Source organism: Arctopsyche grandis, unplaced genomic scaffold (assembly GCF_051622035.1).
Source record: "Arctopsyche grandis isolate Sample6627 unplaced genomic scaffold, ASM5162203v2 HiC_scaffold_768, whole genome shotgun sequence".
Taxonomy (NCBI): domain Eukaryota; kingdom Metazoa; phylum Arthropoda; class Insecta; order Trichoptera; family Hydropsychidae; genus Arctopsyche; species Arctopsyche grandis.
In genome coordinates, this window is record NW_027518580.1 from 1 (window position 1) to 22,257 (window position 22,257).

Sequence of the window (22,257 nt, forward strand, 5' to 3'; positions counted from 1 at the left end):
AGGTGGGCTGAATATAGAAGTTATACTATCATAAATAGCAATAATGAAGAGAAGCATATTAATAACATTGTTTTTTAGACAGAATAGCTATAAAAACAGAATTTTAATTACATTCAAGGAATCCATTAACAGTATAATATGCTAATAATGAGAAGAAGCATATAATAAATTTTTTTTATTAGAAAAAATTGGCTTTTTAAACTGAATATTAATTAAATTTCACATTACATTCAAAGAAACCCCATAAACAATAATAATATGTTAAAAATTAAATAAAAGTGTTAATAGAATTTAATGACATAGGGGTAACTTTTACAAAAAGCATAAAATGAAATTGTCTTATATACCAAATGTATATAACAACAGAATATTATTTAAAATCACATTACATTTAAAGAAACAATTTACTGTTTTTATGTTAAAAATCTTTTCGATTTAAATTAAAAATTATTTAATTTCGGTTCATATTAAACCCACCGAGGGTTTCTGCATTCATTCGTAAGAGATCTTGAATTCCTTGAAATGGATTGTTTATATCATTCCGCTTTTCTTTACTTTTTTTTGAATCTGCTCGGATTCCTGCCATTTTTAATATTTCTGCTTTTGCATGTTGCATTTGATCTTTATTTTTTCTAGGTGTTTTTATTAAAACATTTCCTAAAAGGCCTATAGCATCATGATCATTAAAAAATTGAACGTAAACATTGTATTTTTTCATTATTTTTTGAATAGTAAAACCACCTACCCCAATGATTTTTTTATGATATTTGCTATCAACAAAGAAAATAGATTCAAAAGGAAACTCATTAAAAATATTAGAATAACATTGAATGCATTCAGAAATATTCCCTTTTATTTTAAAATGAAATTGTGAAAAGGGACCAACGGGTAAACTTTGGTAAAAAATTGGTTGTTTATGAGCAAACACTGTAACAACATTACCTTCTAAAGATGGTTGTATGAATCTAATTAAATTTGGTGTAAAAGAAGGGAAATGGTGCTCTAGTGAAAAAACTTTAAGACACGAGCAATTCATTTTAAACAATTTTCCTAATTTTTTGCCACAAATAAAAACGCCGAATTCATTTTCAACTGTTAGAGATATGGAAGCATTCATATTTTCAAGAGATGTTACATTTTCCAAATCTGTATATAAAATTGAATGTTTTTTAGCATTTGTAATTGAAATATGAGGGAAAGAATAATTTCGAGAAGGAATATTAGAAATAAAAGATTGATATAAGAAGATGTTCTTGTAAAAATTGGTTTCTTGAAATAGAGGATTAGTAAAATCTTGATTTCTATAATAAGAAAAGTCACTGTCTTTAATAAAATTAAAAATGTCTTTATTAGATAAAGTCATATCATTCTTATAAGCAGTCTCATTAAAATGTCTATTGTTTGAACCATTGGTAAAATCACCTATTTTTTTAATAGTTTTTTTATTGCCCGAATTGATGCTTACATTAATATTTGTATCAATACTGCTATTTGGCTTTTGATGTTTGTTAGAAGTACTAGCGTTTTCATTTTCATTAATATTTGTATCAATACTGCTATTTGGCTTTTGATGTTTGTTAGAAGTACTAGCGTTTTCATTTTCATCAAAATTAATTAAAACATTTGTATAATAAAGTGATTGGATTTCTTTTAAACAACTTTTTACACTGCTGCTATCTGGCCCGTGTATTTCAAATACAAATTGATCTCCAAAAAAAGCTTTTTCTTCACATTCATATAAATTAATACAATCTTGATATTCTTGAAAACGTAAAATTTTCATTAATAAAAAATTAAGGTCTGTAAAAGAAAACACTTTTAAAAAATTTGAAGTATTAGATGGTGATAACGTAGACATAAAAGGATTATGTTGATGTAAAAAAGTATTTTTCTGCTTTAATTGATCTTTTGCTATAAATTCTACTTGTTCACTTCTAAAATCTCCATTGAATTGTTTTGTAATCTTTGGTGTGCTGTCTACCATTAAATTAAAAATAATCTGAAGGGTTTTTACAATATTTCTACTTTCTAATTCTAAGTAAATCATTCTATTTTCTCTTTTCAATATATATTGCCCTTTAAATTTTTTTAAGAAATTTGTTTTTAAAAAAATAAAATTATCCCCCAAAAAATTAGATGGGATTTTCAATGATACTTTCATTAAATCATTAAGGATTTTTATAGTGTTTTTAAAAGTTTCAATTTCTAAATTATCAGCCGTTGAATTTTTCAAAGGAAAAATTTGATTGATTTTTATTCCACTTTGAATAGGAATTTTATAATTGCTTTTAATTATAACTTTATTAGATTTTTTTTCTATTTCTTTTTTATTATCTGAATTTAGCTTATTGGTTTGCAAATCTTTATTGTTAGCAGACTGTTCAATTACATTTTGCTTTTGATTAGATTTAGCGGTAATTGAAAATGGTTTACCAGTTTGTTTTTGCAATTCTTTTACATTTTTCTCAAAATTGATTGGAGCTTCTGACATTCTGATGTTATTTCTTGTTTGTCACAATTCTTAAATAACGTTTCGTTTGAGATGTTCAAAATCAATTGGCTCTTTTGAAACCAAACAGAAAATAGATTACGGTTTCAACAAGTTGATCTAGTGGGTTGTTTTAAAAAAAATAGGCGTTTTAAATGGGTACAGCTCTATTATGATTACATGACTTTACTGGGGATTTATAACCGCCTGAAACAGCAAATAATAAATTCTTGTCTAAGATTAAAACATGTAATTCATCCATCAGATGTTATTTTAAGTATTTACATTACTTTTTTTATTACCTTTAAGCAATTATTTACAACTTGATTTTATTGCCTTTTTCCAATTTAGTTGCTCTATCTTTTAGAAACCCAAAACAATTAACGAGATCTTTTCTTATTCCTTTCAAACTCCTGACTTGGACTTTTGAATTTTTTTAAAATAACGACTGTATATTAAAGCTATTTAAGCCAATACCAGTTAATAAATACATTTTTTTGATTATCTTTGTAAATAGAATTTAATGACATAGGGGGGTAACTTTAACAATCTCCGATTATTAATTGTATAATAAATGTACTTCTACTTATATTAAAGCAAAACTTTTAGTTAATAAATTAACTTGTGGTATATGAGGCAGCTTGTTGTAGTTGGGGTGAATTTTTATTGTAACTGTCTTGTGCCATCGAAGATGGCGTAACCTCTTCATCATTAAAGTATTTACTCATTGAGGGTATTTAGGGATTATATTGGTAGAGATTACAGTAACCACTTCATCTTTCAAGTATTTAGGGATTATATTGGCAGAGATTACAGTAACCTCTTCATCTTTCAAGTATTTAGGGATTATATTGGCAGAGATTACAGTAACCACTTCATCATTAAAGTATTTAGTCATTGAGGGTATTTAGGGATTATATTGGTAGAGTATAACAGTAACCTCTTCATCTTTCAAGTATTTAGTCATTGAGGGTATTTAGGGATTACATTAGCAGAGTATAACAGTAACCTCTTCATCTTTCAAGTATTTAGGGATTATATTGGCAGAGATTACAGTAACCACTTCATCATTAAAGTATTTAGTCATTGAGGGTATTTAGGGATTATATTAGCAGAGTATAACAGTAACCTCGTCATCATCAAAGTATTTAGTCATTGAGGGTATTTAGGGATTATATTAATAGAGGATAACACACAGTAACCAAAAAGGGTATTTATTAAAAGAAGTAATCTTTCTGCAAAAATAGGTCTCACAAACAACCTTATAGCATCCAATACCTTTTTCAGACAGTCGGCTCGCCTAAGGACTAAATGCCCCCCATTGAGCTTAACTTGGGGTTTTATTAAAGACAGTACTTCACTGTCTTGTTTTATTGTAATCAAGATTTAAAACTTAAGCCACCTTTAAGTGCATACGTCTTTTTTAAAAAAGTGGAAATATATTTTATATAAAAGTATAAGCTTTTGCAAAAATTTTAAAGGTAAATATTTAATTAATGCTCTTTAATTGATTCTTTATAATCAAGAGGTGATCCACGGAAAAATGTAAGTTCTTGATTTTCACATATGTAAACTTCATTAAAAACTTTTTGAATAAAAGCCAAGTCATGTGAAACACAAATAACGGCACCTTCAAAATTAATCAATGCATCTGCTAAAGCATCAATTGTTTCCATATCTAAATGATTAGTAGGCTCATCCATAATAAGCATGTTTGGCTTTTCTAGACTTAGTAATGCAAATGCTAGCCTAGATTTCTGTCCTCCAGATAATGTGCCAATTTTTTGATTATTAATTTGTAATCCAAAATTAGATAAAGCTGCTCTACTAGTTTCTTCATCATAAGTTTTCATAAGAAGTGAGAGTGCCCCTTGTTCATGATCTAAATGATCCAAATGATGTTGTGCAAAATACCCTATTTTAAGTGCTGGATGAAGAGTTACTTTACCACTATCTGGAAAGATGTTTTGAGTTAGTAATCTTAAAAGGGTTGATTTCCCCATTCCATTCTCTCCTACAATAACCATTCTTGAACCAGTATCGATTCTGAGAGATAAATCTTTAAAAATAACTTTTTTATTTATAGTCTCCCCATCTTTACTTGGAATCGGATACGAAAATACAGTATTTTCAATTTCAACAAGGACTCCTTTAACTGCTTGAGTTTTAATTCTAAATTTCATCTGTGGTGCTTCTTTTGCTAATTCTGGAAGTGGAATCTTCTCCATTAGTTTTATTCTACTCTGTGCTTGAGATGATCTTTTAGCGTTAGCTCTAAATCTATTAATAAATGATTCCATGTGATCACGTTGAGCTTTAATACTATCATATTCCCTTACGGCTCTAATTCTCTCTTCTTCTTTTTGTTTTACAAAAGCTGAATAATTACCATTATATGTTTCAATTTTATAATTATGAAGTAATAAAGTTGTATCCGTTGTATTATTTAAAAAATTTCTATCATGAGAAACAATAATAACCGTTTTTAAATTTTCAATTTGTGATTCCAAAAAATTAATAGCGTGAATATCTAAAAAATTAGTAGGTTCATCTAATAATAACAAATCTGGATTTAAGTGAATTGCTTTAGCTAATTGTGCTCTCATTCTCCAACCTCCACTCATTTCTCTCAAAGTTTGTTGCAATTGTTCTTTTTTAAATCCCAAATTTTGTAAAATTTTTCCTCCATCAATTCCAACATAATCAATAATTTTTTCATCACTAACATAATCTTGTTTTAAAAGATGAATTTTTAATGCTTTTGGAATACCAAACTGCCTTTTTCTAATAGCTTTTAAAAGAGTTGTTTTTCCGATACCATTTCTACCAACTAAACCATATTTTTTATTTCTAATCAAAGAAATAGGGGAATTTTCTACAATAAGCTTGTTATTAACAAACAAATCTAAATCCATTTCAATATCATCATAATAAGCATTTTCATTATCTGTACTTTCACCCTCGCTAGATTCAGCTTCAACATATGCTTTCTTCTTTGTTTCTTTTTTTGTTATCTTTTTTATTGTTTTAAATTTAAATGGAGTTTCTAGTGCAGTGTAAGAGTCTTTAGGATTAATTGTACAGTTTTTTATTCCTTTAGAAAGTGCCTCTTCTTCTGTTTCAAATGGATATTCTTCAAGTGCTGCTTCCATTTTCTTTTTTAATTCATCTTTCTTCATGGCCTAAAAATTTTTTAAAAATTTTCAAATCAAATTAATAAAAAAACAAAGGGAAAATTAATAAAGCAATAAAAGGAAAGAGTTGTTTATAAACAATTAAGCTAAAACTATTAAATTAATAGACTGGCTAAGATTATCTTCAACAGGAAATAATTAACAATAAGACAATCGAATAACAAAGCGCTTTAATTATTAATAGCTGATAATTTATAAAAAACCACTGTTTGACATTAGAAATATTTTGAGAAATAAAAAAGGATTTATTTGTCGTAAAGCATTTTATCTTTAAATTAAAAGTAACACAAATAGATTTTGAAGAGTGCATTTCTTAATCAGCAATTTAATGTCACTGGGAAGTATTAAATGTTTATTATAGGGGATTCCAGAGTAAAAATGAATAGATTTTGAAGAGTGCATTTCTTAATCAGCAATTTAATGTCACTGGGAAGTATTAAATGTTTATTATAGAGGATGTCAAAGTAACAGCAAATAGATTTTGAAGAGTGCATTTCTTAATCAGCAATTTAATGACACTGGGAAGTATTCAATGTTTATTATAGGGGATGTCAAAGTAAAAATGAATAGATTTTGAAGAGTGCATTTCTTAATCAGCAATTTAATGTCACTGGGAAGTATTCAATGTTTATTATAGAGGATGTCAAAGTAAAATTGAATAGAAAAGAGAGAGTTTTTAATCAAAAAGAATAGATAGATTGCACACAGAGATTTAGCAAGGAGAAGTTTAAAAGAAATAATAAACATAAAAAGTAGCTTCATTAATTTAAAAATATGCTATAATTAAGTCAGGCCAGCACTTTATGGCGAAATAACGTTATTGTTATAATCGGTCAAGATTATACCCCAATGTAAATAAATATTTTGTGGCAAAATTATGTTAAAATTAATGTTGTATTATTGGCTATTTAATAAATACCCTGGTTATATTTATATTCAACTATAAATATTAAATAGAAATCGTAGTTAAAGTCAACAAGACCTGTTAGCTACAAAAATATATTCGACTTAATAATTATATGAAAAGGGTAAACAAGTAGGCACACGAATTATTTTAAGAAAAGACTTATCAGTAGAGTTCTCACGTCAAGTGAAAACCCCAAAAATAAATGCAAATCCCCTTAAATGTTAAAAATAAATAAATTTGTTTAAAGAAGAATTAAATTAAAATGTACAAGGCACAGGTTTTCATAAAGTATTGAACTCTACAAATGTTTTTAGCCCCTGTTTGTTGAACTGAGGAGGAGTCAAGCACAAGCTCTGTCCTTTCGATAGTTGGGGCTAAAATTGAAAAATTTTAAATAAATTTTTTAAAGGTCACAATAGAAGAAGATTCAAAAGAAGAGTTATTTATTTGTTTAACTTGAAGAAAAAGGCAGATACAGATAGGCAAGTCAAAAATTTAGTTGATAATTAATGGACTCCATCTGAATTCAATGAACATCATTAAAGGCAGATACAGATAGGCAAGTCAAAAATTTAGTTGATAATTAATAGACTCCATCTGAATTCAATGAACATCATTAAAGGCAGATACAGATAGGCAAGTCAAAAATTTAGTTGATAATTAATGGACTCCATCTGAATTCAATGAACATCATCAAATTAAAAATCGGGCTTGCCACAGTCATTATCTGTTTGTGCTTTTCATTACTAAAAATGTTAGTTTATGTGTTACCAGTGCTAAACAAAAACACTTTCATAAATAAGCGCACAGCGGTTGAGCAAAGGATTAGTTGAAATTTCTTAAAATAAAATTTACCAGAGCCACAATTTATTTTAAACTCTACTTACAAGTCCCAATTTTACCCCTTCTTACAGACAAATAACCCTACTGTATGAGGTTTAAAACTTAAAACCTGCATTTAATTACTAATAGTTGAATATATTTTTGTCGCAACTGTAGAGTTATCTTGTAACTCTGTTGCTTTCTTAAGTAAAGATTTTTAAGTAAAATTTTGCTTTAAAATAAAGCATGGATTATTTACCCATGCAATCAATAAATGAAAGTTCTAAAATTGACAATATATATTCAACTGTAAATAAGTAAGACAGTTAATTAACTTGAACTCCTTTTTAAGTAATTATAAAGGAAGTTAATTAATTAGGCGCCCATGTTTACCTCAAACTCTTACTCTAATTAATACATGAATTATACTTAAACACTGACTTCCCATTAGGTCAAAAAACTTTCGGCGTTGCTTTTTATAAAATTGTCTCTTTTCAATTTTTAGCAAAGGAGGGAAATCCCCCGGCATTTCATAATTAAAAGCGGAGTTTTTTGGCATTTAAAGCCTGTAATGATTTTATGTGCTTTGCTTCCTGCTATTTTTGCCAGATTTTATACAGTAGAAAGCCTACGTAAGCATAGCGCAGGGGTCTTTAGAGAGCCCAAGACAGTATGGTACTGTCTATAATTATAACGCCAGCTCAAGGTCAATGGGACACTTAGTCCTAAGGCTAGCCGACTGTCGGCAGAGGGATTAAGCTGGCATAAGGGCCGTGGGGGTTTACGCAGCAATGCGGTTCCCCGACCGGGTTACAGAGAAACACACGAAGAAAACTAACAAGTATTAACAACTACAGCTTAAATAAATCCGAACATTTTTTTTTTGCCAGATTTTATAATTTAACAACAGCTCAAGTTTTAATTTTCCAAAAAGAAAAGTATTGTAGCATATCAAAGACGGCCATTCGGGGTTCAAAAATATCGTTATATTAATTGATTCTTTCTATTTTCTTTTGATAAAGTAAAAGTTTTAAATTTTTTTTTTGGCAGTGTGAAAGAATTCTGTCCTTCCCTTAGACAGCTTAAGCTCTATATTTTTAAAGTCTTAAGAAAAGTTATTTTGAAAAGAATTACACAAAAGATTTAATAATAAAAAAATTGTTTTAAAACACCTTTTAGTTTATAAAAAATAACGTTCAACCATCCATATATATTAACAGCGCTGTGATATCCTCTATTATTATAATTTAAATAAAACCCCATTATTGACTAAATACTTTAATGATGAAGAGCTTACGCCTTTTTATATGGCACAAGACAACAGTATTTAGAAATCAGCCTCAATTGACTTTAGGGTACTTGTAAAACTTTAAAATAAAATAAGCTGGAACTGATTATACCGCAGCTTTGGTGTTTTTCAACTTCAAGTATTTCTTTGACTTTGATCCCATCTTTAAAATAAATATCTGTAAAAACTCCCCTTTTACACCTAAAAATATTTTACAAGCTTGTTTTAGTGTCTTTTTCTAATTTTGTCTACCAATTTTTAAAGGGAAATCTAATTTGTTTTAAATAAACATCGTGTATTGATTAATGTATTTTTTACTAAAATATCCTCTGTGCCATCACAAAAACTCAAAAGAATGTGCTTTAATCATCATAAAAACCCCCGAGTTTCATTCATATCATTATGTCTCCCATTTCGCAATTTACCATTTCTCTCTTTATATTTTAAAATTTCGGTTTAAAATCATTGTTGCTCTTCAAATATTTCTAATTGATGGTAAATCTATTTTTAATTCCAAACAAACAACAATAAGTAAAGAAGGCAGATTAAATAAAATTAAATCAAACGAATAGATCACATTTTAATACGATGAGTTATTGGCGCTTATAACAGTCGATTTGCTTTATGCTGTAAATTTGAAATTTTTTATATAAAAAACATGTAAAAATTTTCTACTTATTTTAGATTCAAAATTAAGAGAAGTATCAAAGCCAAAATAAAACTCAAATCTATGGCACACATAAACAAGAAAATAAGCATTTTTATTCAAATTAAATAAAGAAAGTCAAATTATACTTTCTCGCTTTAAATAAAAAGAAATTAAATTATTTTCAGTTTTAAAATCATCCCTTGTATTTTTAATAACTTCACTGGTTATAATTGTTTTAATATTTTTTGTTGAATTATAGCTTTTTCTCTAATACAATTCATTAAAAGCACTTTCTTTCACAATCTTTAACTTTTGTTGATTGTCAAATTAAAAGTTTTTTTTTGTTTATAAAAAAATTAAAAAAGAGACCTCTTTAATGTCCGCCGTAGAATTAACGTGGAAAAATTTAATTTTAGAGACTAAAACTAACAAAAGGATTCTCGATGATGTTTCGGGGCAAGTTAGCCCTGGGACTATTACGGCGATAATTGGACCAAGTGGATCTGGTAAAACAACACTTTTGAATTCTCTCGCTGGGCGTAATACAAAGACTTTGACATTAGAAGGAGAAATATTAGCCAATGGCAACCCTAGGGATACTAACAACTGGTCAAAAACTATTGCTTATGTTAACCAACAATTAATTGCTTTTGATCATCAAACTGTCTATGAGACTTTAAAGTTTGCTGCTGATGCTAAATTAAGTGAAGATGAAGATACTTTACAAGAGATTGAGAATACAATAAACATGCTTAGTTTGCAAAAAATTAGAGATTCTACACTTAGCACGTTGAGTGGTGGTGAAAGAATGAAATTAGCTATTGGCATTGAATATTTGGGAAATCCATCAATTTTGTTTTTAGATGAGCCAACTAGTGGCTTAGATTCTTCTAGTGCGTTAAATATTTTGGATATTTTACAGAAATTGAGTAAATTAAATAAAACAATTGTTTTAACAATACATCAGCCATCGTATGAAATGCTACAGAAAATCAACAAATTGATTTTAATGACTGCTGGGGTAACCGTTTTTGATGGATCAATTAAGGATTGTATTGATTTCTTTGATGAAGCAGGATTTAAAATACCTAAAAATACAAATCCGGCTACTTTCTTTTTAGATACAATTGATATTAACGCGACCTATGAAGATGCTAAAAAGATTACAAGTCAGAATTTTAAACAACTAAAGAAGAAGTGGCGAGAACAGGAGAAAATAAAAGAACCAAAATTAAAAGAAGATATAAAAGTTAAAATAATACACAAAACAACAGGAATGTTAAACAGATTAAAAATGTTTAATGCACTGTTTTTAAGGGATATTTTGGAGATTAGACGGAATACAAGAGCATTGAAATCTAAATTTTTTCAAAAAGTCTTTGTTGGTCTCCTTTTTAGTTTCACCTATTTTAACTTGGATATTTCAGAAACGAGTGTTTTTACATTAAGGGGTGTTCTAACATTTTTCTTAGTGAACAATGTATTTGCTATTTCAGCTCCCATATTAAATCAATTTGCACCAATAAAAAAAATATTGGCGAGAGAGCGAATGGCTGGATTCTACAATGGGTTTGAAGCCTACTTTTCTAAATTACTTGCAATCACAATTGGTGTGTTGATATTTGAAATTCCATATAATTTAGCCGTTTATTATATTGTTGGTTTAAACTCGAATTTTGGTGTTTTTACCATATTTTTACTCATAATTTGCACAGTTATCTTATTTTCTATATCTTTTGGTTTGACAGTTGGAATAGTAGCCCCTGATTTAGAAACATCTCAAGTATTAGGCTCGACGATTAACTTTTTCTTTCTCCTATATAGTGGAGCATTTGCCGATCCAAATAATATACCCTCTGTGCTAAGATGGTTGATTTATGTATCGCCTTTATATTATGGTTTCACTGCTATTTTCAACAACCAGCTTAATGGACAAACGTTAAATGGCATTAAAGGTGAGGTAATAATTAAAAATTTCGGATTAGGAAAAATTAGTACTTTCTTCTGTTTTATGGTATTGATAGGAGTAAGTATATTTATTCAACTGACAGGTGCTATCTCACTAGAATTCCAGACTAAAAATAATTTAGATATCAAAAAGAGAAGAGGGACTCGACAAGAGCCCGAAGAAGTTTAAATTTTGCCGTGGGGAATAATAAATCTTTTCCTTTATTTTTTCAAAATTTAAAAAAAAATATAAATGTTGTTATCTGAAGACCCATTTAAAGGGTTATTTAATTAAAACTACTTCAACAATAAATGTTATAAAACGCCCCTTAAATTATAATTAAGGTTCTTCTTTATCTAAATGAGTTTAAAAATTTTACGAATTCCAAAATGCAGAAAAAAAATATTGTTTTATTTGATTTTTAACAGTGAATGCTCATATTCATATTTTTGAAAAAAGGAAAACCTTAACAAGTTTCTTTTTATTTAGGTGTTTTAATAGCATCTAGAGTTTAGATTTCTCTGAGAAAAGAAAAACCTTAACAAGTTTCATTTTATTTTTGTGTTTTAATACCATCTGGAGTTTAGATTTCTTTGAGAAAAGTAAAAACTTAACAAGGTTAATTTTATTTTTGTCTCTAAATATCATCTAGAGTTTAGATTTCTCTGAGAAAAGAAAAACCTTAACAAGTTTCTTTTTATTTAGGTGTTTTAATAGCATCTAGAGTTTAGATTTCTCTGAGAAAAGAAAAACCTTAACAAGTTTCATTTTATTTTTGTGTTTTAATACCATCTGGAGTTTAGATTTCTTTGAGAAAAGTAAAAACTTAACAAGGTTAATTTTATTTTTGTCTCTAAATATCATCTAGAGTTTAGATTTCTCTGAGAAAAGAAAAAACTTAACAAGGTTAATTTTATTTAGGTGTTTTAATAGCATCTAGAGTTTAGATTTCTCTGAGAAAAGGAAAATCTATAAATTTTTCAAAGAACACGACTTTATAAAAGAAATTAACAACCCTTATGTAATTTTTTTTTAAATAAAAGAGTGTATTAAATTTATGAAAATCCCACTTACGTTTTTTCGGCAGTAATTCGTTTATTGTTTCTCTTGAATAAAATGTAAAGAGTTATATAACGTTAATTATCCACTTAGAAATAAAATTCAACCCTCAGTAAAAAAATCTTCAATAATTAAATTAAAAATTGAATCCAGCTTTATTTAATTATAAAATATCCATAATAAGTGCTATGATACGTTATTTGGTTTAATTAATTGAAAAAAAGAGTTTTTAAATTGATTTTTAAATAATTTCTAGTTTTTTTAATACTTTAGAGCACGTTTTCAATGTGCTTTAAATGCGATAGAAATATTAAAAAGAGAGTTTTTGTAGCAGACTGATTTATAACTTTATCAAATACATTGGCTTTAAAAAAGGCATCATTTTGTTGGCATTAGAAGCTTTCACAGCTTTACTTATTAAAACTATTTTTAAAATGGTAAGAAGCATATTTTTAAAAAATGTTTTAAATTTTTTATAAAATCTATAATCAGAATCACTATGAATTACGTTAAAAGAGTAATTATTAAAAAGTGAAAGACGTTTTGACACAGTTTTTTAAATGTAACGCCTCCTTAAGATAAAGAAAAAGCAATATGATACTGTCTATAAATATAATACCTGCTTAAGATCAATAGAACACTTGGCTTTAAAAAAAAGAGACGTTTGGCCAAGAGATCATAATGTTATAGGGGTACACGAATTTTACTGGTTGGCAACTACTTGTTTTTTAATCCGTTTTAAATTATGAATAGTGCATTTAGACCATAGCTTAAGGCGTATTTATGGAGAAATTCAATTAAATGCTCAAAGTATAATTTTGGATTACTAAAAAGATCTCCAACTATTAAATTTATTAAACAAATTGCAATTAAATTGTGTTGTATGTGCTTGTGAGTTCCTTATTATAATTTCTAAAGTTTTCTGTTCCTCTATATCTCTTATTTTAAATTAAATAACAAAAAAAATCGGATTTATTGAAAAGTGGTTGCCTACAGCAAAAAAAGAAGTTTCCTACAAAACTCTGGGGCCCCTATAGCATCTCTATCCCTCTGCCGACAGTCGGCTAGCCTTAGGACTAAGTGTCCCATTGACCTTGAGCTGGCGTTTAATTATAGACAGTACCATACTGTCAATTTACTGAGACTAAACTAATTCGTTAATCCCATACAATTATTTTATATAAATTATTATTTTTATGCAAAACACGGGTTATCTGAAAACAATCCAGCTATTTCGATAATCTGTTTGTTATTTTTTACAAAAAATCGTTTTATCTGTTAATTAATTAGTTACTTAAAATAACAGTTAAAACACTTTTTATACTTTTTTTAATTATTTTAGAGTTTTGAACAGCTTTAAAATACTTTTTTAAGGTTTCATCAATCTTTACTTCAAATAATTTTGAAGTTTATGTTTTGAAAACAAGAATATAAACTTTTTATTTTCCGATTTCCATGTTTATTCCAATTTTATTTAACGTTGTAATAGCAAACCAAATTAAGTCTCAAAAGGATTATTATGTACGAAGTGACCCGAGTCAAGACATGATGATGGGTTTAAACAATAATAAATTGTCTATGACCATGAAAAAATCTTTAATAAGATTTGATATGGATGATTCTGATGATGGTGGGGCTTTATTTGTCGATAACAAGAGAGTTTGTATAAATGATGATGATGTTGAATTATGTCCTGGCAGCAACGAAAAGTTTAGAATAAAGGAAAAAGGAAATGGGTTTAGAATAAAAACTGAGACGAGAAGTAACTTGGCAAAATTTTTCTCGGAAAAATGTGTTACAAGAACTGGCGATAAGCTAAAAATGCAAAAGTGTAAAGATAGCAACACTAATCAAATATTTTATTTTGAGGAGAAGCAATTAAGCTATTGTGAAAGGTTCCCAGAATCGGAAGCATGTAATGATGACAGCAAACCGAGCAATTCTGACAAAAACAGTAACAAAAGTAACAGTGATGGTAAAGCAGTAACATCCTCCACAGGAAATAATTGTAACAACAACACCAACACTGGAAACTTCTGCAACAGCATCAACACCGGAAACAACTGCAACAGCATCAACACCGGAAACAACTGTAACAACAACATTAATCACAGCTTCGGAAACAACTGCATTACAAATGGTACGAATGGCAATAACAATCCGAGCTTTATTTTGAAAAATGGTTGCACACCTACATTTATTGTGAACGGGTCTGGACAACCAAGTAGTAATTTCAATCTGCAGGGTTGTCAAATCCCAAGGTGATTTTAGAATTCGTAGGTGCAAAAGCACTAGAATTTCAACCTCCTCTAAAAACATACAAACTTAAATACTAGGTAAAACTTGTATTATTATATGTTTTTTCAAAAAAATAAATGAAATTCTTTAATTTTTCTGTAAAAATTTATGCAAATTTTGTATTTAATTTTAAATACTCTAGAGATTATACTTGGGGGGTTAAATTTTTGCATGTTTTGATGCTTAAAATAAATCATTAATTGTAATTTAAAAAAATTGCTTTATTTAAAGCTTACATGATAAACTGAATATAAGTAGTTTATATTTGCGGGGTTTTTAAAAGTTGATTTATTTTAATTCGGAATATTTTTTTTTCTTTAGGTAAATAATTTAAAGTCAAACAAAGCCAGGGGGTGAGTTTTTTGGCATACAGGTTATATGATCTTCGATGATTCCTGAGCAAGCCTATTTGATGTATAAAAGCTGCCTCTAATTTAAATAAATACTTAACCCGTAAGGTATAAGGAAAGAGTCCTTTCCCCTTTCTTTTCTTTGTTTTCAAACAAAGCCAGGGCCAAGTATTGTCGAGTTATAAGATATCAGCTTTACCCTTGGTTTTTTATTTCTTGGAAGATATAAATAAAATAAACTGTAAAAAATTGTTTCGTGCACAAATATCTATCTTTGTTGTTTGTTTTGATATTTCAGAAATTGTTTTGTTTTGCGTTACTTTATGCTTAACGGACTTTATTTATTTTAAACAAAGACGAAAATTTTATTACAATTATTAAATAGATTTTATAAGCGTTTTAGTTAAAAAATAATTAAATGATCTTGGTTTTTGCATCAGTAAATTAACCCAAGTTATTCTTTGGCAAAAAAAGAAACAGAGTTATAAATACTCAATAGGTGTCGCATAATTCGTTAAGAAACACAATTGTTTCTAAGGTACATTTATCATCTAGTAGCACCTTTATTCTTTATAGGAATTCTGCTTCATTAACCTGTGTGAATGATTCGATAATTTAGGTCATTACAAATATATTCTTTTGGCAATACAGTTTTTTAATGTTATAAAACAGACTTTGCACTTCAATTGTGAATCTATTTGTTGTTTATTTTAACCGCCGGTCTAAATTTTTACTTTCTTCATTGTACTGTTATACACAATTTAATTTTTTTATTCCACCTTTTAATACTGTTCTCATGCTCCTCTCTTTAAAAGTTGCCTGAAGTTTTGAATTGACTTATCCAAAAAATATTTAGGGACAAATTTAATTTTTGTCCCTAAATATTTTTATTAGAGCATGTAATTAAATGTTAACTTTTGAATCAATCAATGCCTTTATTTTGTTTTTTCTATAAGGTTTACAGCCACAAATCTGTTGGTTCATTTTTTTGCAGTTTTACATCAATCTGAAATTTGAGTTTTAAAACAAGAATATAAACTTAATCTACAACGATTTCTATGCTTATTCTAGTTTTAATGTGCAATGTTTTGGCAAATAAAATTAAATCAAGGAAAAACTATTTAGTTTATAGTGGTGTTAACGGTGACATGAAGATTGGTGTAGAGGATAATAAACTTTCTATGGTTCGAGGTAATTCTGTAATTAGATTTGATATGGATGATTCTGATGATGGAGGGGCTTTATTTGTCGATAACAAGAGAGTTTGTATAAATGATGATGATGTTGAATTGTGTCCTGGCAGCAAAGAAAAGTTTAGAATAAAAGAGAAAGGATTTGGATATAGAATAAAAACTGAGACTAGAAGTCAAGTGGCAAAGTTTTTCTTTGAAAGGTGTGTAACAAGTGTTGGTGGTAAACTGAAAATGTTGAAGTGCAAAGACGACAATATAGGACAGATATTCTTATTTCAAGAAAATAATCCAGAAGCAGACAAAGATGATGAACCCTGTAAGAATAATGGCAATAACAGCATTAACGACAATAGCAATAATTCCTGTGGCGGTAGTAATCAAAACAATTTTTCCAATCAGGCTAATTGCACAGGCAGTACTTTGAATAGAAACGATACAAATTATTTGCCTTCATTTAATAAGAATGTATGCATGCCCCAAAACAATTCTTCTGGTGTATATAAAGTTAATTATATTTGTACTTTTCTATGTGATAACAGGAATAGCCTGAATAGGGAAACTTCTTACACCAACCAGAAAATGCAGTCGCCCCAGGGACAAGTCCTCTGCCCACCGACTTTGTTTCTTTCTGGTCCTGCACAAGCCCAACTTTAATAATTACGGAAGAGACCTCTTATTGATTTTTGGGAAATTACTGTATTTCGGACTCAAGTTAAATTACTGCAAGCTGTAATATTTTAAATAAAGAAACATCAACTTACTCACCCATTTGTTAATTACTTCTGTCTTGTGCCATCGAAGATGGCGTAAGCTCTTCATTATTAAAGTATTTAGTCATTAAGGGTATTTAGGGATTATATTAATAGAGGATAACAGTAAGCTCTTAATCATTAAAGTATTTAATCATTAAGGGTATTTATTTAAATAATATTAATAGAGGATAACAGTAAACCTCTTCATCATTAAAATAAATGGTCAAAAAGGGTATTTTAGTGATTATATTAATAGAGGATAACAGTAACCTCTTCATTATTAAAGTATTTAGTCATTAAGGGTATTTATTTAAATTATATTAATAGAAGAAAACACAACATAAATAATGAAAGTTCAAGAAGAAACCTGAATAATAAATTTACAAGTGGGCATCCTGGTTAAAAAACCCACTTGCTATAATTAGTATGATACATCTTCTGTTTGTGACTCGCATAAAAACAACTACGGCAGTAATCTGGATAATACAAACATAGGTGCTAATTCGAAACTAGAAATTCTGCCTCCGGTTTAAATAGTTCAAGTAGGTTCAACCCTTTAGCAGTATGTTTGAGCCCTATAAATTAAAATAAACGATTAGATTTAACTCTTTTTAATATTTTAAGTAAGATTTTGAGGTAAAACATGGGTATTTAGTATTATTTATATTCAACTTATAGTAAATTGAGAGTTTAAGGTAAATATGGATATTTTTTAAGTATAATTTTTATATCTTACTTAATTAAAGTAAGAGTTTGAGGAAAACATGAGTATTTAGTATTATATTTGTCGCAACTGTAGAGCTATCTTGTAACTCTGTTGCTTTCTTAAGTGAAGATTTTTAAGTAAAATTTTGCTTTAAAATAAAGCATGGATTATTTACCAATGCAATCAATAAATGAAAGTTCTAAAATTGCCAATATATTTTCAACTTATAGTAAATTGAGAGTTTGTGGTAAAGATGGGAATTTATTTAAGTGTATTACATATATAAACCTTAATTAAAGTAAGAGTTTGAGGTAAACATCGGTATTTATTTAAGTATAATTTTTATATCAAACTTTTTATGTTCAAAATTCTTTTTCTTTAGTGTGTGTTTTTGTTAAAATTTATAAATTCTCTAATTAAAGCAAATAATTTTGACCATTTTTGGTTATCCTTAGAGATTATTGTGTTTGGCTATTTTATCTAATGTGTTTATTAAAGTATACATGTCGCATTTTCTTTAAATAGAGCTAAGCCCAAGATCTTTATTAAATCTGGTGACTGTGTGCTCACTTATTTTTCTTTAACAAATTCTTTTCCAGTGTAATTGCTTTTTAGTCGGCTTCATGTAGACCGACATATATTTGAAAACCTTTTTTTTTTGTTTGGCCTTATAATTACAAAAATCAACTAAAAAACTAATAATAAGATCTGAAAATATTCATAGTACTCCGATAAGGAAGTATTAATTATTTTTTTTAAGTATAAACTTGTTTCTATAGATTTTGTGTAAAATCCAAATAGATTTAGAATTAGATTTAATGGCGCTTGAAAACAAAGAGAAATTAATTAGCGAAGTATCCAGAAGTCAATTTAATTGATAGTTTGTTTGAATATAATAAGTGTGGGAAATCTACAGAACACTTGGTATAAAATAAAATTAATTACAAAGATTTATTTAATTATACCTTGAGAGTGGCGTTCTTATATTCACTTAATAACACTCTAAAGTATTGATATTTCTGATTGTTTTTTTAACTAAACAATGTATTTGTAATAGACAAAATTAATTTTAAACAACAAACAAACATAAAAAGAGTCTATTTATAGTATTTTTGATATCTCTGAAAAAAAAATGTAAATGAATTTTTAATTTGTCTTGTGTTTGTACAATTTAACCTAAAAAATAAAGGCGAATTCTAAAAGAGTAAAATTCACCTAGAAAAAGCACCTTAAAAATTAAAAACTTTTTAATCACAAGCACTTTGGTTGCAATTTCAAGTTTATTAATTTTAACCTACAGCATTTGGCGTCACCTTAATTTATAACTTCTAAGCACAGACAACATGTATAAAGAGCCTTACTTATTATTGAAAATTACGCCCGTTACATCATATATTTTACATTTTGAAAATCATTACATGAATTCTTTTAAGAATACTTTTAAACTTCCAATGTTTCTTCTTGAATTAAAAAGGGGGACAAGACTTTTCTTTTCAAACTTATCGCCTATAGTAATTATTGTAATTAAAAGCTGCCTAAGAAATCAAATAAGCTTTCTCAAGAATAAACATCGATAATATACTCTGTATACCAAAAAAGTGACCCTCCAGGATTGTTTAGCCCATAAAATTGATTTTGATACTTGATTTTTAACGTTTAGCTTTCCCTTTTACTAATAAACATTTTCAAGGTTAAGAACTTCATACGGGTTTCTATCATTAAACTTCAAAAGTTATAGGCGTCTCTAAGGGAGTGGCTAATTTGAATTACTTTGACTCGATATTGCACTATGTACTTTCTTCTTCCCCCTTTTAGATATCATTCTCTTCCCTCCTTGTCTTTTGTAGCTAATTGTAAGGTTTGTTTACATTTATAACAAATACCCATGTTATGTTCCGTTTCGCTTATGCCTGGAGTGTACTTTCTTATTGCAATTTTTAGAGTGCTAATCTAACTGTCGCGTACAAAATTTTAAAGCTATAGATGTATAATCAGTTTAACTTTAATGAATACCTTTACTGAGCAATAGGCCTTAATAATGAAAAGATTATTTTAAATATGAAGGCACAAGACATCTACTGTTATTATTTGTATTATTTACCGAGCGAGCTATATAAATCAACTTTAAAGAATCTGCCTTCTTTAACGTTTTTTTATTTCTCACATAGCAACTTTTGTAATTAAAATATTCCAGAATTTTTTAACTGATTATATCCTTTATTAACTTACAAAGAATCCCATTCAAAAAATTTTTTTAGAAGCTTGTATCATCCCATATCACTTTCATACATAGGGGAGTACTCTTTTAGTAATAATTTACCAGCCTTGATCAAGCTTTGTAACTTAATCAATTGTTCGTAGATTTTTTTAATTTTTCATGCCACACTTCATTAACATGTGTGTTAATTGATTTGCAGTTGTTATTTTAATTTTTTTAGATCGTTCTGCCTCTTTCTTTGATTTAATCTTTTTTTTTCTTTGCTATTTTCAAGTAAATTCAAAAAACTGTTTAAAGGAAGAACCCTCGTAAATAACGTTAGTTTCCATTTCTTCTTTTAATTCAGTAAGGGGGTTTTTTTAAAGGCCTTAGAATAGAAGCTATACAAGTAGTTTATTGAGTATAAACTACTATTTAGTAAATCTACAATTGCTACATAGACAACACCTTTTAAAAAGTTTTATAATTTTTAATTTTAGATTTGAACAGTTTTTGTTATCTTTTAGTCAAAATAGTCTCTAAAAGAACAAAATATTTGTCTGGTGTTTTTTTTCATGTCGATAATTCTAATTTTTCTATCTCCTCTTTTGTTATCTTTTAGTCAAAATAGTCTCTAAAAGAACAAAATATTTTTCAGGTGTTTTTTTTCATGTCGATAATTCTAATTTTTCTATCTCCTCTTTTGTTATCTTTTGGTCAATAGTCTCTAAAAGAACAAAATATTTGTCTGGTGTTTTTTTTTATGCCCAAAATTCAGATTTTTCTATCTCCTCTAACGTTTTTTTCCAAGTTTTCTCGTTACTGTGGTGTATCACTAAGCCAAAATCTTGTGATGTGCTTTTTTCTTATTGGAGTTTTTTTCACTTATCTGTCTCTCTCGATCTATTGAATTAGATCCACCAGTCCGAATTTATTTTGAAATTTAATTTTTTATATAAATCAAATAAATTAGTTAAAATATTTAAAAAAAACTTCGCCAAAGGGTCTGTTTATGAAAAAAATCCTTTATCCCAGAAATTTAGAAAGATTTTTTTCAAAACAAAAACAGACAAAATCTTTTTTATCATAGAATTTCTTTTAATTGTAAGAATTTTTGTTTTTTATAAAAGATTAATTATTGCTGTTTTTCATTTAAACAAGAAAGGTTTTTTTCGATCATATATGTTTTTTGCCTGTTGAAGATACAAAACACTTATTTATAAGTAGAAAAAACAATATCGTCAAGATTTGTTTCATCTCCATATTTAATTATTCCTTCTCACTATTCGAAGAGGAATTATTCGTTTTTTTACTTTCAAATCTTTAAAAGTTTTACTAGTGATTTAAAATATAATGTACAGCAACGTTGACATGTTTTTTTTATTTGTGTCTCCATAAATGTCACCCATATCTTCAATGGCAAGAGACTAACTCCTTTTAGACTTGAATGTACAGCAACGTTGACATGTTTTTTTTATTTGTGTCTCCATAAACGTCACCCATATCTTCAATGGCAAGAGGCTAACTCCTTTTAGACTTGAATTTCATCACATTATTCCAAAGAATTATCTTCTCATAAATCACTTGTCCAGTTTGGAAAAAATCATTTTTTAAGAAATTTTTTTTGGGAATTATCTTCTTCTTTTTTATACAAATGTTTTTTTTCTAAGTTAAAATAATTTTTTAATGTTTTTTTTATTTAAATAAATGGATTGTGCCTTTACCATGTTAGATCTTGTTTCCCCAAATATCTTCCATTTGAAACTTAACACCATCTGAGTTGTAGAGTAGACCCCAAAACTTTTATATGCTTAAACAATCTTTGATCATACGAACTTTGTTTTTATTTCATTATTTAATCTTACAGATCTACAAAAGATTCTACTTCAATCCCCTATTTAATACAAAATATCAAAAATAAATTAAATTCCAAAATATTGTTGAAATAGAAAAAAATTTAGAACCTGTTTTTTATTTAATTTGTAATTATTTGTCTACAATAATACAATTTTTCTCTTAAATATCCGACATTTCAAAATGAAAAATTCAGACATTTTTTAAAAAACATCACCCATTTTAATTCAGGGCGGAAATTGTATTCTTCACAAATTTTATTGAAGAAAATATTTTTATATTAAGAGAATTAATTAAATTACAAAAAAAATCATTTATCAAATACATTTTTCACAAATTTTATTGAAGAAAATATTTTTATATTAAGAGAATTAATTAAATTACAAAAAAAATCATTTATCAAATACATTTTTCACAAATTTTATTGAAGAAAATATTTTTATAATAAGAGAATTAATTAATTTACAAAAAAAATCATTTTTCAAATACATTTTTCACAAATTTTATTTATTAAAACCATGTGTTACATCGGTCACATAATTTCTCAGGCTC

The 22,257-nt window shown here is 27.7% G+C and overlaps 2 protein-coding genes across 2 annotated transcripts; one reads left to right on the forward strand and one right to left on the reverse strand.

Annotated features, from left to right (window-relative positions):
• Window positions 1-3,981: 3,981 nt before the first annotated feature.
• On the reverse strand, window positions 3,982-8,862 carry LOC143922181 (uncharacterized). Its single transcript, XM_077445402.1, has 3 exons — window positions 8,812-8,862; window positions 5,596-5,670; window positions 3,982-5,502 (listed from the first exon to the last, which is right to left on the reverse strand). The coding sequence occupies exons 1-3, from the start codon at window positions 8,860-8,862 to the stop codon at window positions 3,982-3,984; spliced, it is 1,647 nt and encodes a 548-aa protein (XP_077301528.1).
• Window positions 8,863-9,724: 862 nt separating this feature from the next.
• LOC143922182 (uncharacterized) lies at window positions 9,725-11,485 on the forward strand. The gene is made up of 2 exons (XM_077445404.1): window positions 9,725-10,517; window positions 11,373-11,485. Exons 1-2 carry the CDS (start codon window positions 9,725-9,727, stop codon window positions 11,483-11,485), a joined length of 906 nt encoding a protein of 301 aa, XP_077301530.1.
• Window positions 11,486-22,257: the final 10,772 nt, after the last annotated feature.